The sequence below is a fragment of the Onychomys torridus genome, chromosome X (genome assembly GCF_903995425.1).
Source record: "Onychomys torridus chromosome X, mOncTor1.1, whole genome shotgun sequence".
NCBI classification, from domain to species: domain Eukaryota; kingdom Metazoa; phylum Chordata; class Mammalia; order Rodentia; family Cricetidae; genus Onychomys; species Onychomys torridus.
Window position 1 is genome coordinate 6,264,472 of NC_050466.1, and position 16,555 is coordinate 6,281,026.

At 41.7% G+C, this 16,555-nt stretch overlaps 1 protein-coding gene across 3 annotated transcripts in view; it reads right to left on the minus strand.

Moving 5' to 3' along the window:
* Positions 1–14,111, minus strand: part of Med14 (mediator complex subunit 14) — a 92,090-nt gene extending 77,979 nt beyond the window's left edge. For 2 of the 3 annotated variants that reach the window (XM_036175508.1, XM_036175507.1), the window contains exons 1-3: positions 13,218–14,110; positions 7,661–7,687; positions 4,609–4,714 (exon numbers count right to left, since the gene is read on the minus strand). In XM_036175508.1, coding sequence (XP_036031401.1) covers positions 4,609–4,714; positions 7,661–7,687; positions 13,218–13,429 — 345 coding nt within the window. In that variant the 5' untranslated portion in view covers positions 13,430–14,110. Of the gene's footprint in view, positions 1–4,608; positions 4,715–7,660; positions 7,688–13,217 lie in introns of all 3 variants that reach the window. The other variant, XM_036175506.1, reaches the window with a different exon arrangement.
* Between the last annotated feature and the right edge of the window lie 2,444 nt (positions 14,112–16,555).

Genomic DNA, 16,555 nt, shown 5'->3' on the forward strand with positions numbered 1-16,555 from the left:
ACTGATAAAACAATTTATCTATGTATGATACAGACACTTTTCCTTATGTATGTATTCAAAAGAAAGAAATACACAAAATACTTTGTAACATTACTTATAATAGCTCCAAACCACAGATTCCAACTAGAGAAGAAGGTGTGTTTCCATGCAATTCAATATAAATGAAGTACTGATACATAAAGAAGCCTTTGAGAAAAGAACATATATGAGTCCATTTATACGAAATGTTCAGAGTAAGCAAACTCAAATAGGCAGGTAAGTAGGTAAATGGTTGCCTACAGGTAAGGGCTAGGAGTGATAGATAAATGGTCCAAGTTTTCTTTTTGTGCTGATAAAAATTATAAATTGTTTTGTGGTGATGGATATACTAATCTTTGGAGAAATTAACTTAAAAGACCACTGGGAACTGAAGAGATGACTCAGTAAGTAAAATGTTTGTGTGCCAAACATTTTACTAACTGAGGACGTGGGTTTAGCTTCCTAGCATCCAGTTAAAAAGCTCAGTATGGAGACAGCTCAGAGGTTAAGAGCACTGCTTGCTCTTCCAAAGGTCCCCAGTTCAATTCCCAGCAACCACATGGTGGCTCACAACCATCTGTAATGAGATCTGGTGCCCTCTTCTGGTCTGCAGGGATATATGCAGACAGAACACTGTATACATAATAAATAAATAAATCTTAAAAAAAAATTCTTTGCCGGGTGGTGGTGGCGCACGCCTTTAATCCCAACACTCGGGAGGCAGTGGCAGGTGGATCTTTGTGAGTTTGAGGCCAGCCTGGGCTACCAAGTGAGTACCAGGAAAGGCACAAAGCTACACAGAGAAACCCTGTCTCGAAAACCCAAAAAAAAAAAAAAAGAACCAAACCCTCAGTATGGTGGTATGTACCGGGTAGTTCCACCACTGGGAGACAGACATGAGGATCTTTAGAGCTCACTGAGTCAGCACAAATATACAAACACACACACACACACACACACACACACACACACACACACACAGAGTATTAAAAACCTGTAATAATAAAAAATAAAAATAATAAAGTATTAGTCAAAACCAAGAGTTTTCAATTTTGCTTGACATCATTTTATTGAAGCAAATTTAAATATCTCTAAATAAGTAAGTGAAATAAATTGGTTGGGGGGGAATTAAACACTTGGCTTGGAAATGCACTGGTAATACCAAACCTTTTACTAAAAGTTTATGTACTTTCCCTATTTTTTTTTTTTGAGCTGAGGATCAAACCCAGGGCTTTGCACTTGCTAGGCAAGCACTCTACCACTGAGCTAAATCCCCAACCCAGTTTATATACTTTTAATAAAAACATTATCCTAATATTAAAAAAAAAATTTTAGGCTTTTATTTCAGCCAAAATGGATTAAGACTTGGTACTCAAATTTCTAAAACAATAAAATGAAATTTTAAAATTTCAGGTAAACTTAGAATTGCCTGTTTAATATTTACAACAAAATTATTCTTTGATATTGCTTAATGTACAAAACTTTACAAAATTTTAATTTACCAATCACATACATAAACATTTCTCCCTCAAAGAATTTTTTTTAAATCCTTAATTACCTATTTATTTGTACATGGGTGTTTTGTCTGAATATATGTCTATGTAGCATGTGCACATCTTGTGACCAGAAGAGGGCATTGGACCCTTAAGGAAAATTTAATATATATACAAAACATTCTACCTCAAAAATTGAGTGTGGTAGTGACATAGATCCATAATCCTAGCATTCAATGAGCTAATACAAGAGGATTTCTAGTTTAAGGCCAACCTGGGCTACATAGCAAAGTCAAACACTTTTGATCAGTATTACACAGAAGAGTATTAGCTTACTCAGAAACAGAAAAACCTGCCTGACCAAACTGATCTACCCTTGTGACAGGCTTAGCTGCCAGGACTAGAACCATAGTCCCTAATAGCATAGTTCATAACCATAACACTAATGTCAAAAATTATCTCCCCTCCATTCTAGTTTCCTTTCTGCAGCTGTGATAAAACCTCCTGACCAAAAGCAACTTACGAGGAGAGGGTTTGTTTAGCTTCCACTCCAGATCTTAATTCATCCTTAAAGGAGGGCAGGACAGGAACTCAAGCAGAAACCACAGAGAGATGCTGCTCACTGGCCCACCCACCCACCAGCTTATGTTCAGCTAGCTTTCCTATACAGCCCAGGACTTATCCTCCCAGGGAAACCAACCTTCAGTGGGCTGTGCCTCCCTTATCAATTACTAACCAAGAAATGCCCCAAATTATATGCCCCGAGGCCTGATATAGGTAATTATTCAATTGTGGGAGTGTTTTCTCTCTCCAGGTGACTGGAGTTTGTGTCAAATTGACAAAAAAAAAACTAACAGGATGTGCTTCAAAAGGCAAATCTATATCCTAGAATTTTCCAAAATTCAACTTCTTTAAGTTCGTTTTCCTCCTTTTGATTTGGCAACTTTCACATAAGTTTTGGTTATAATAAGTGAAAGAAGATGAACAAAAACAACAGGCTAAAAACTGAAGTGAAATAAAAGAAGCACAAATGTGCTGTAGATTCTTTGTAGAGTGGGATTTTTGTAGAATAAGTACTTTCATGAACTTACAAATAGAAAATTCTCCATCCATATGTTTTCAACTTACCAGAGTGCTAAAAAAATAAATATACTATGGTACCACCATACCAGGTAGCTGGTCATTTTTATTTAAGAAGCTTGATGTGTTAATCTGCTTTAACCTATGAAGCTAATAACTTTTTTAAAAAAATTTATTGTTTTATGTGCATTGGTGTTTTGCCTTCATGTATGTCTGTGTGAGTGTGTCAGAGCCCTGGAACTGGAGTTACAGACAGTTGTGAGCTGCCATATGAGTGCTGGGAGAGGAACCCAGCCAGTGCTGTTAACTGCTGAGCCATCTCTCCAGGCCCAAAAGTTAGTAACCTTTGAAAATGTCATTAAATAAAAGAATGAAAACCAAAAAATGGAATTCGAACATCACTGTAAAGCTTAGTGTAGCTCTGCACTTCCTTTCCATTCACAAATTTAATTGACAACAATCATTTGATCTTGTAGAGATCCCTTAGAAAGGGAACTTCTGTCGGATGGTGGTGGCACATACCTTTAATCCCAGCACCCAGGAGGCAGAGACAGGTGGATCTCTGTGAGTTCGAGGCCAGCCTGGTCTACAGAGTGAGATCCAGGAAAGGCGGAAAGCTACACAGAGAAACCCTGTCTTGAAAAACCGAAAAGAAAAAAGAAAGGTAACCTCAATTGAAGTAGGCGAGTGCTGTCTTCATTTCAGGACTTTATTCACTGTCTAACAGCCCTTTCCAGTATGAACTCAATAGGAGTGATTGAAGTAAACAAGAGCCAGTGTTCCTCATCTATGAACACCAAATCATCTTCCTAGGTTGTCCTCTGAACAGTCCCAGCTTAAAACTTGATTGGCTTTTGTTATTATTGTGTGAAAATAGGATCTGTTGAAGGATTCAACTGACTACGTAGCTAAGAATCTTAAACTCCTGATCCTCCTGCCTCCACCTCCCAAGTGCTGAGATTACAGGCACACATCACCATGCCTGGTTCACACAGTGCTGGAGATAAAGCTTATTACATGCTATAGAAGTACTACCAAATGAACTACATTTCCAGTCCCTTTAAATGTTTTTTAGGGGCTAGATATAGTCTTTGTTACCCTTCACTCTATGAAGTCACTTCTTTGACTTAAGAGTAATTCAACAGTCAAAAGAGTATGAGCTTCCTGAAGGCAGGGACTATGCTTTATTCAAGTCATTCTCTGCTACCCCTTATAGCCCATGTTCAGTAGTTTTGGAGCAGGAGTAAATGAATAAACAACTGAACGGATGTGTCATCAGTTCTTTGACCTTGAAGAAGCCATGTATTTTCTAAAAATTGTATCATATCATCTGTTAAAACAGAAAATAGAGACTCTGCCATTCTCACAAGGACATCAGAAATCAATAAGCAAACTTTGAGAGAACCTTACAAATTCTAGCTCAGTGGTTCTCAACCTTCCTAATTCTATGACCCTTTAATACAGTTAGTTCCCTATGCTGTGCTGATCCCCAACCATGAAACTATTTTCATTGCTACTTCAGAAGTGTCATTTTGCTCCTGCTATGAATCATAATGTAAATATTTTTAGATAGAGGGCTGCCACCACCAGGTTGAGAATTACTGCTCTAAAGAATCATACAATTTTGAAGCTAACCATTTCTCCCCTTTAATTCCTCCAGAGTTATATTTAAAGTCTCCTCATCTACCATCTTCCAAGTATCTCCTCCTCTTCTGTAAATAAATACTAGGCTTATTTATGTCAAGTGTCCATAAATACATAGTAAGCTTCCACAGACATGCATTATGGAATTTCATAAAGGAACATTATTGAGATTGGTAATAACATTTACTCAACAGATAGATGTTAAAGCTAAACTTCTAAAGTATGCAAGACATTTAAAGTTATTTTGTTTGTTTCAAGACAGCATCTTGCCATGTAGTCTCACTAACCTAGAAGTCGTGACTGTCTTTTACAGAGCTTCCTGGGCGCCTTTCAAACATTATTTCATACAAAGTCAAACGAAAAGTTAACTCACCGCACACTTTTCTACTTTGCCAGCATCGTTAGCCCATTTTACTAAAGCTAATAATCGAACGAAGAGTTGACGTGTCCGGCTAGCAAACTGTACAATTTCTATTTTCCTGGAAAAGAAAGTAATTCTCATCGAACCAGCACATTGTATTTCCCAGTCTGTTTCAAATTTGAATTATTTTAAAGTGTTTATTTACAAGCACAACAAAATTAACCTAAAATATTTACATAAATATTAGCTTCATCTCATCTTTGTGTCCTGCCTGTTTGTACCTTTAACCACAGAGCAATAGATCCAATAGGAATTTTTCCACAATGAATTCATTTTGAAATTTTTTTATTATAATACATGATTCCATGCTGGGCGGTGGTAGCACACGCCTTTAATCCCAGCACTCGGAAGGCAGAGGCAGGCAGATCTCTGTGAGTTCGAGGCCAGCCTGGGCTACCAAGTGAGTTCCAGGAAAAAGGCGCAAAGCTACACAGAGAAACAGGGGAGGGGAGGGGGACACAACATGATTCCTATAATCTAGTAAATTCATGGATATGAGGTAGTAGAAGTTAAATGAGTCACAGAAGGGACCAAAGTATAAATTTCATAACTGAAACTACTGGTAATTAGTTACCATTTTGGTTAGAGGAGTTGAAATACATTCTTTACCAAAGCTTGAAAATGTTTCTTTCTACAAAATCAAGGGCTATTTCCCAACTTGCAATAACATAACTGAAACAGCACTTAAAGAACTTCGCTATGAAACTCTTTCCTCTGATGAATTTCAGTAGCAAAGTGCATCACCTTAGCCAAATTAAGGACGACACACTGAAGAGGAAAAGAAAAGGTAGGTCTGTACATATCTATTTTTATACTGTACTCATCTATGCTTTTTCACCCAGCAATCACCAATATTTATCATCTCATAAAGCTTTAAGAGCTTCACTAAAAACTCTCTGCATTCTATGTTAGCTAGACCTCTTTACTTCAGGACTATTACACAACTGAAAATCATACCTTTCATTGTTTAAGGCACTAGAAGAAAGAAAAGTTCAACATGCCAAGACTAATGGCAAGACCCAGCAGAATACCAACCTAACTTCAAGTGCGGTCGAATTCTACTAATTTTAATGTGGCTTTTCTTTTTCTTTTTTCTTTTTTTTTAAGATTTATTTATTTATTATGTATACAGTGTTCTGTCTGCACATATCTCTGCAGGCCAGAAGAGGGCACCAGATCTCATTACAGATCGTTGTGAGTCACCATGTAGCTGCTGGGAATTGAACTCAGGACCTTTGGAAGAACAAGCAGTCTCTTAACCTTTGAGTGATCTCTTCAGCCCTTAATGTGACTTTTCAATGACCTACAAATCCAACCAACATCTCTGCATCTTGCCAATAACATTACCATGATGCAGTGCACCCAACTAAGTTTTTGCTTAAGTCTAATGCTGACTGAATATGTCAAAATCAAGCTGCTATTGGAGTATATGAAGACCACACACAACCTGAAAAGCTTCCTTAAGAACAGTCAACACCTGCCGGGCGGTGGTGGCGCACACCTTTAATCCCAGCATTCGGGAGGCAGAGGCAGGCAGATCTCTGTGAGTTCAAGGCCAGCCTGGGCTACCAAATGAATTCCAGGAAAGGCACAAAGCTACACAAAGAAACGCTGTCTGGGGGTGGGGGGAGAAAGAACAGTCAACACCATGATTACTAGAAACAGAAAAAGAAAAGCCAAGGGCACACTTATGGCTCTTTGTCAGTGTCTGTCAAGGATTATAAAAGAAAACAAGCAAAACTGAGATACAATGTAAATGTTAAAAGTATATTCAGATCTGACAGGGCTGGGGTTGTAGCTCAGAATATAAGGCTCTGGTTCAATAACCAGCACCACACAGCCACCTGGACACCACCTATGTCAGAACTCAGGATGTCAGTGCTGTCTCTCTCTTACCAAGGAGCAACTAGGTTTGTCTATTATTTTCTTCCTAAATATGCTCTTCTATCAAAAAGATGTCCTTCTCTGTAAACTACTGCAATGTGGTTTTCTGACACCACATTGTCTCAACTGACAGGGTGCATAAGTTAGTTCTCCAAAAGCCCAGTGTGCTTTCCCACCCCACAACAGGTAGAACAATCCTCGCTTGTTTCCTTCTTTTAAAACTGACCAGCCAGCCTGGTCACACCTTTAGTCCCAGCACTCAGGAGGCAGAGGCAGGTGGATCTCTGAGTTCAAGACCAGCCTGGTTTACAGAGCCAGTTCCAGGACAGACAGGGCTACACAGAGAAACCCTGTCTTTAAAAAAAAACAAAAACCAAAACAAAAACCAAACTGAGCAGCCAAGTCACAATACAGATTACGTTTCAGTTGTGTCTTCCAGCTCCATCTTTTTCATTTGTGTCTAAGTCTACAAATAGGGCATTTGGTGTTGGTAATGGAGAGGTAGCCACTAATAAATACTCTAAACCTCACTTGGTCTTAAAACCAACACCAAGGCACATAGGTAGTATCAAAGATATAATCAAATTAGCCTTATATCAGTCCAATTTAAATCCCAATAATATGATCTCCTTTAATCTTAATTTATCTTGTTCCTTTAGCCTATGGAAACATAATAGTGTTGTCTTAAGCCCCAAGCTTAAATTGAATCAAAATTTTTTCAACTATAAAATAGCAATAATAGGAGACTAAAGTCAATGTGCTGAAAGATATCTAACAGCATCATTACAGCAACTAGTAAATTAACAGCCAGCTGTCCAAAGCCAGTCTACTCCTCAACTTCCATTACAAACTATACAGCTACATTTTCCTATTCCTCCCAAGGATTTGCCTTGGTCAGTCATCAATAAAGGTTTAAAGAACAAAAGTTCTATACATCCAAGTACCAAGAATGAGAAAACTGCGTTCCCTGGTGCTCCTGACTAAATACACAGTTCTAGGTTTCTTTGGGCCTAGGTTCCTAATCCAAAACCCTACACGATCAACAGCTCCATATCCATACTCCCAGATTAGAAGAAAAGAATCAATAAGGAGAAAGATTTAAGACTTCTTTCATACTTACCTTTCCACATCAGATTTCCTTGGCAATCTAAGAAGAAAAAAGAAGTTGATTAAATATATGCATGCCTTGGTCAAAATGTGACAAGGGCCTTTACTCTGACTCTTCCTTATCTTCATGCTTTCAGAAAAACTGAGCAAACAGTAACTGCAAGCTCAAGTGGCTGCTAACTCCTGGCACTGATAAATTAGCAACAATATGGCTGTTAAGTAGAAACTGAGAAAGCAACATTTCTTTCCACTCAAAATGATTCAGAAAATACTGTGTAAACTTCAAACACTTCAAAAGCTCTTGGGGTGTGGTGGTGAACACCTTTAGATCCCAGCACTCAGGAGGCAGAAGCAGGAGAATCTATTTCAGTTTGAGACCAGCTTGGTCTACACAGTGAGTTCCACGACAACCAGAACTACATGGAGACCCCTGTCTCTAAAAAAGAAATATCCCAAGTCTCACATCAGCCCACAGTATCAGTCAGAAAAGGTATCTTTTAAGACCTGAATGGCAACAGGTGTAGGACTAGTGCTTAGTTAGCAGCCTCTCTGAAGCCAGCCCTCTGTGAGCACTTCAATTCTTAGCAGTAATCCCATTATATTGTGTTATAGTAGGTGACTCTGGAAGCTAAGGAAGGGTGCAATCAAGGATTTATGGCAATTATACATTGCATAATGGTTCGATGAAGGATTTATATTATTTTTAAATAGAACCAGTAGTGTTCTTGATTTCTTTTTGCTAGTTCTCCAGTACTGATTGCCAGCAGCTTATGTCAACTTTCTCCTTAATAAATGACACTACTATTCTATTGATGCTTGGAAAGGTCAATCAGCCTTCTCAACCTCCACATTCCAGTAACCTCTAGCTCGTGGTCTAAGGCTTGATGATCTGAACACCTCCTGAGCCTGCCCAGCAATCATCGGATACTGAAGAATGCACCCCAGCTGCTTAATGGTCTGCCCTACACACACACATGTGCCTCATAAACAGAGAAGTCCCAGGGGGAGAACTATTGAAGTGAGCTCTGGCTTTTCCTCAGGGAAGACACCTAGATGAACGGAAGCTACAGGTATGACCAGAACGACACAAGAGCTAGATAGAGCACCTGCACCACACATGCCTGGGCTCAATCCCTAGGGGAGAGGGGAGGCTCAGGACAATAGTGGACATCAAGCCAGAGGTCAAGGTTTGGGTGGGAGTTTACTTAGGGGCTGGAAAGACCAGTACACTAGAAAGCCAAGTAGAAATTAAAGGCCTATTAGAAGCCTATAAATAAGAACCAGGTATGGTAGCACACTCCTGTAATCACAAGCACTTGGGAGGACAGGAGGACTGCCAAGAGACCAGCCTAGGATTCAGAGTAAGACTCTGTCTCAAGGACTGTAATAAAAGGAGCCCCTGGTAAGTCCCTCCACATGAAAAAAGCTCCTCAGAGCACTCCCTGAGAAGCCTTGTTCTGAAGAGAGACAAAAATGAGGATTAGGGGGATGGGGCGACAGTAGAGCTTAGGGGTAGAATAGGAAGGCAGGAGCCATTGTTCCAGCTCCTACCTGCCCCCGGAGACCTTAAAGGGTCCCCTTCCACCAGAAAGTCTACCATTTCTAGGACAAAGGCCAGGATTTGCTGCCTGCCTCCTTTCTCTCCCAAATGCTTTCACTTCTATTTTAAATTTCTTTATGAAATCCACCACATGAGGGGAAAACCCTAAGATGCAAATGTTGAAGGGAGGCACAGAGCATATTTATTCCACACTTCAGTAAATTTATATGGCGGGAATCCTAGCAAAGAGGTTAAAAGGCCAAGAATAGAATATATGCCCCTAAAAAGTTAAAGCAGAAAGTATGAACATGTGTTGGAGGAGAGCAAGCAGAAGGAAAGAAGATTCTAAACCTCCCTAGTGACTTGGCTAAAAACCAAAACCAAGGAACCTAGGTAGCATCAAAGACATAATCACCTTTTTTTCCAGTTGTTTGTTTGTTTTTGCTTTTTGAGACAGGGTTTCTCTGTATTAACAGTCATAACTGTCCTGGACTAGCTCTGTAGACCAGGCTGTAGACTCACAGAGATCCGCCTGCCTCTGCCTCCTGAGTGCTGGGATTACAGGCGTGTGCCACTGCTGCCCTCAAAGCTGTTTTCTATCTCATGTTTCAGAAAGAACCAGATGTTGAAAAACTAAGTACCATATCCCTCAAGACTTACATTAATGTACATTAACACATTAATTCTGGCAGGAGGATGCAAAGTTCCATGCCAACCTAAGCTACAGAAGAGTAAGACTGTCTCATCAACAAAACCAAGAAATTTTAGTTGCCACATAACAAATAAAGGGGCTTTTTTTTTTTAAGTATCAAGAATAACAGCGGTTGGGGCGGGGCGGGGCGGGGCGGGGGGGGGGGGGGCGGGGCGGAGCGGTAGTGGTGACACCCGTCTTTAATCCCAGCACTCAGGAAGCAGAGGCAGGGGGATCTCTGTGAGTTTGAGGCCAGCATGATATACAGACCTAGTCAGGGTTACATAGAGAAACCTTGTCTCGAAAAACAAAACAAAAAGCTGGGTGGCAATGGCACCCGCTTTTAATCCCAGCACTCCAGAGGCAGAGCCAGGCGGGATCTCTGTGAGTTAGAGGCCTGCATGGTCTACAGAGCAAGATCCAGGACAGGCACCAAAGCTACACAGAGAAATCCTGTCTCCCAAAATAAGACAAATAAGCAAACAAAAAAAACATTTGCTTTTCCCTTAATTATCTATGGTTTCAAGAGACATTCTGAAAATGCATTCATTCACTCATGTACTAAATTTAGTTAAGCCCCAAGTACATGCCAGACATTGTTCTTGTCATTGGGAAACAAAAACAAATCAAAATCCTTGTTCTCCTGGACTTTCTATTCCATGGAGGCGGCACAGTATACTAATGATGTCTCAAGCAGTAAGCACTGTAGGGGAGAAAAAACCCCAAGGAGGAGAACAGAAAGTGCAAAGTACTACTAGATGAGTGCTTGCAGAAAGCCTTTGATCTAGGTTATATATGAGCCAATACCTAACAGAAATGAGAAGTAAAACCACATGTATTCCAGGAAAAAGAGCAGAGGCATCATCCAATTGTAATTGTGTCAAGAACTATCAAGAAACATCATGGTAAGGGTAGGTAGATGGAACAGAATGAGACTATTAGTGCATGAATTAAAGAGGTAGAGTAGATAAGACACAGTTCTCTAGGGGCCTTAAAAGTAGAAATGAAATGACCATGTCATGGTTTGCACAGCATAGTCCCAGTGTATGCTTGCTGTTCTGCCTTTTTTTTTTTTTTTTTTTTTTTTAATGTGTGGCACTGGAGAGCCAGAGCCAAGATCTGGCAAATGCTCTACCACTAGGCTACATTCCCAGCACACTGGACATTATTATTATTGAAACATAATACCAAGCAGCCCAGGCTGACAGCAAACTCTCTATGTTGCCTACAGGCCATTCTTTAATTTCTGATCCTCCTGCCTTGACCTCCAAAGTGCTGGACTACAGGTGTACAGTACTATATTTACAGCAGTTTTTTTCTTGTTCAAAGGTATCCTGGTTTGGACCACAAGTTTTACAGCCACTCTAATAGAGAAATAATTCTAAAAACTTTTTTTTGGTGTGTTTTGTTTTGTTTTGGTTTGGTTTGTGGGTTTGTGTCTCTATGTCTGGTTTCTTTGTGTGTGTTTGGGGGTGGTATTTGCTGTTTGAGACAGGGTTTTACTATGTAGCCCTAGTTGTCCTAGAACTGACTATGTAGACCCACCTGCCTCTGTGGGAATTAAAGCCATGCACCACCATGTCTAGCTGTGGGATATTTTTTGAAATAGGGTCTCACTATGTAGTTTGAGGCTAGCCTCTTGCTTTAGTTTCCCAAATGCTGAGATCCCAGGCATATATTATCAATCACTAACCCCAGCTCCTCCATATTGAAATGTATGGATCTGGACACAGAATGTGGAATTCAGCTGTCTGTGCTTGAGATATGTTTAGGGATCATCACACGACTAAAACTTTATTATGCTACAGCAATAAAACAGGTGCCTCTCCATAAATCAAGTCCAAAAAAAAAAAAAAACCGAACACAAGTCAACAAATTTATACAACTCCTCTACAGAAAACCAAATCACACAATCCATGATCAGTCTTTTTACCACAGCTATGCAGAAGACATATATGAAACTTTCTCTTCGGTTCTTGTTTGTTTTTGTTTTTTTGAGAAAGGATTTCAAATGTGTAGCCCTGGCTGTCCTGGCACTCTGTAGACCAGGCTGGCCTCAAACTCTCACAGAGATCTGCCTGCCTCTGCCTCCAGAATGCTGCGATTAAAGGCGTGTACCACCACCGCCAGGCTCTCTTGGATTCTTAGGAACTCCTACAATAGAAGTGTATCCCTACAAGAATTCCTAAACATGACAGTTATTTCTCAGTCAGAGGCCGTGGGGAGGGGAGAGGCCACACACCTGTAATCCTAACACTTAGAAGATGGGGGGATTATGCGTTCAAAAAAAATTTTCTCAGCCAGGTGTATTGGCCCACACTAGTAATCCCAGCACGAGAGACTGAACCAGAACTGAAGGTTAGAGGAAGACCCCGTCTCAAAAAAGAAAAAAGACACCTCTTTTAGCAAGGTTAAGCTTTGTCTCATTCAATAAACAGTACATCAAAACTGAAATGTTTTAAAAGCGTATGTGAAGCCGTCTCTAATGCTTTTAGTCATGTACAATCAAGTATTTAATTAATTCTCCAGTAACAAAATATCACAAAATACTTCCTAATGTCTGCATACTAATGTACTTTCCTGGAAACCTGACGGAGCCTAACAATAGATAAGTAAAAGATGAAAACTTTTATGAACCTCAGCTAGAAGATGTAAAACAGAGTTCCAAAATTTCATGAAGCCTTTTCTTCCCACACTGAGCCATCAGTGTATTCTGCTTGTATTCTAAAGGGATTAACACCCTAATCACGCCCCAAGGCATTTCATAGGTAACTAGGTGACTGAAATCAGCAGGCTCACTAGGAAAAAAAGTATTTTACTTTCACTACATTCAAGGAGACTTCGAATGTTTTCAAATGTTTCAGAAAGACTCAATTCACAGTGTAATATTTTAAACAGAATCTAAACAATCTATCTCCTGAGCCCAAAGAGAAACAATTACAACCTACATTTAAAACATTGTAAAAGGGCTATAAAACATTTCCCTTCTTTGAAAACCGCGTTCAGTTACGAGTCCTAAATGCTTACTCTCAGTCTTAGGGTTTTAAAGAGTCCACCAAGAAATCAACAGAGTTCTGTTAGGAACTCAAGACAAAAATTCTATAGCCAATCTTCAGCGCAAGTGTAACACGCGAAACTAACCAGTTTCAGCGCTTTCATCGCCAACCAGATCCCCAATACTAACCTCCTCCACGTCCCCGGAACCTGAACCCCATGAATTCCAAAATTCTACACTAAACAGCCGCACTCAATAAACAGCAGGCACAAGCCTCTATCGACCCACAGGGCGGGAAGGGCAAGTGGGGAGCCGGGTAGCACGTATGGGTTCACTGAACTTACAAGTCCGTCAACACCAAGAGCTCCGAGTAGGCCCGGTGTAGGAGAAATTCGATGAGCGTGCTAAGCCGGTAACCAGGGCTAGCCGCGGCCGCAGCTGCCGCCGCCACCGCGGCTCCTGGAGGCGGAGGAACCGGGGCAGACGCTGAGCCGCTGCCGCTGCCGCCGCCGCCCGGAGGGATCAGCTGGTGGTTTTCCAGCTGCACTGGGGCCATGGCGGCACACAGCCCGGCTTGGCGCAACCGCCCGAGATGCGGCCCTGGAGCCTCCTCCCGGGCTCGGTGACCGCACCGAGGCGGGCGCGGGCAGAGTGGCCGCCGCCTAGCGCCAGGCCGCCTCTGAACAGGAAGCCAAACCCGTGTTGCGGAGGCCCGCCCCCATGTAGGGCCGGGCCGGCCGGCCGCAGGGAGGCGAGTGCGGAGCGGGAGGGCGGAGAGGCGGGCCGGCCGCCGCTCAAGGGAGCGAGCTTCACTGCCTGCTCAGCGGCAGCCCCGCCGGTGGGCTGCAGCGTCCATGTTGCTGGGCCTGGAGCGGAAGTCGCCAGGCAGAACGGAAGGGGAACCCGCGGGAGGCCCTTTCCACTGGCAACCTTTGACGGTTCCCCGCGCTATGCTGTGTTCGGGGGGAGGGGTGGGGCTAGGGGAGGGGGAGGGGTGGGTGAAAGGCGGGGTGGGGCGGCGCGTGGGCGGGAAAGCGGAAAAGGGGGTGGTGAAGCGGACCGCCGGAAGCCGCGCCGCCAACCGAGGGGGCGCGTCACGGTAACGTCAGCCGTCCCTGGACGCTCCTTTCCCCCTCCCTGGCCACCGCAGCCGGGCAATGGGCTGTAAGGAGGGTGGCACAGAAGCCACCCTTCTCCCGTCTCTACTCTCGGGGCCCCAGCGCTATGGCGAGCTCCTCTCCAGCGGCGGGCGGTGACCGCGCGCCGTGACTCTCCCACGCGCGCTCCGCCCATACGCGTCTCTGGCGCGACGCGTGGGAGACGTTACCATCATTCTTTCTTTTCTTTCTTTTTTTTTTTTTTCTGTTAACTGTGGGAAAATGGGCGAGAAAATGGAACGGGACAGGAGTAACAGCACAATAACGTCATTTGAATGCAGTCTCCTGTGCTCCGAGCTCGTTGCTGTCACTCAAAGCGTCAGTGAAACACATGCAGTCCTTAAATCCTTCGCTGGCACTCTTGGCTTTTGTCCCTGCCCTTGCAGTAGCCGCCTTGTCCTGAATGGGTTTTTACTTCATCTTTCCTTATCGCCTCTTTTTCTCCAAAAATCCACAAATATTTTTGTATGTGTTTTCTAATCTTGGCTCCTGTTTGGAAACACGTACAAGCCTTTAAGAAAGAAAAAAAAAATCTGTGGGTTCCATATCCATAGATTCAGATGCAATTGTTCTTGCGTGATGTCTGGACTTCGAGTTGTTGTTGTTGTTTTAATAGTTATCTAGCGATTCTCGCGCACAACTCACGGAGAAATTCTGTTAAAAGCGTCTGTTTCTGTGACCCTAAACATCGTTTTGCAGCTTCATCTCCCGCAGGTGTCACAGATGCTCATGCTGATCCGAAGGTTAGACAATTCTCTTTGTTCTCCACTTGTACAATTGCAGTACTCCTTTTGATTCTTGGTCTCACTCTATTGTCGGGGCTGGCTCTTGAGCTCAAAGTAGTTGGGACCACAAGCTCCTACACTACCTCACTCGCTTTCCAGATTGATAAATCGTATATTTCTGGAGTACAGTGTTAAATGGCAATGCATGAATACACTCCCGAATGAACAAATCAGATTCATTAACGTACCTATCACCTCTCATACTTTATTCTTTGGGGTGAGAACAACTAATACATCACCTCCTGCCGCACCCTTGCCTATCTACATACAGTAGGCAAGCATTCTGCTATTATATCCCCAGCCATTTATTGTTGAGTTCGGTTCTTAAATGACATAGGCTTACCTGGAACTTGCTACGTAATTTAGATTTATATTGAAGTAACTGGGATTATAGATGTGCATTCCTATGTCCAATTCAAATCCACTCTTAACTATAGAAGATGCTATTAACTTTAGGAGATGCTACTAATTTGCCACGTTGAATATTGCTACCTGAAATGTTGTATCTTTTCAGTAACGTTTCCCTCCCCCCCCCCACCCCCGACCTCAGTCTCTGATAAAAATTCTTTACTGTTGTTTCAATGAATTGGACATTTTAAGATTCCATTTAAAGTGAGATGAGATACTGGCTTTGTTTAACTGTATGTGTATACAGTATATCTATATCTGTATAATACATATACATATATATATGTATATGTATATATATACTCTAAATCCATCCATGTTGTTGCAAATGACCTTTCATTGTTTACCTAAAGTGAGCAATAGTCCATTGTGTGTTAGATACAGTACACAACTTTTTTATATGCCCAAGGTCTCACAGTATAACCCAGACTGACCTTAATCTAACTTCCTCCTGCCTCACTCCTGAATGCTAGGCTATTGTGCATGAGCCACCTCACCCAGACACATTTGTGTGTGTGTGTCTGTGTGTGTGTGTGTGTGTGTGTGTGTGTGTGTGTGTGTGTGCTGGGGAGGTCAAGAACAGAACCTCAACAATGCTAGGCAATCTCTCTGCCACTAAGCTACATCTCCAGCCCTCCAGCCCTGCAGACACATTTTTTTCCTATCCATTTGTTGATAGGCGCTTTTTTAATTTCTTTATCTTGGCTATTTGAATTAAGCTATATTTGCCAGGTGTGGTAATTACTCCTGTGATCCCAAAACTTTGGAAGTAGAGGCAGGAAAACCAAAAGTTGAATCATTCTTAACTACACAACAAGTTCAAGGCTAGCCTGGACTATATGTGACCCTGTCTCAAAAATTAAAAGTATTGAGCTGCCTTAAGATAGTAATGCAGATATCTTTTGGGCATACTGATTTCACTTTCTTTTAATGGATACCCAGAAACCTGAATTACTGGATCACTTGGTAATCTCTTTAGTAGTTCTAGGCCCCTCCATACTGTTTTCCAAAATGGTTGTAGTAATTTTGAATTCTCACCAACAGTATACAAGAGTTCTTTTTTCTCCTCATCCTCACCATTTGCTTCCTTTTGTTCACAGGCATTCTAGCAGATGTAAGGTCATATTTTTTTTAATTTTCAGGGTGGGACAGATAACATATTTGTGTCAGCTAGAATCAAACCATTTCTTTTCCAGTTTTGAATTGTCTTATTGAAGTTTTTTTTCTCTGTTTAAAAACAATATTGACTTCAATTAAGACGTTCTGGTTGCCACATACAAAAGATGGTTGTATAAGATTAAGTCTTCTCTAATACTTTGTATTTCTGTATGA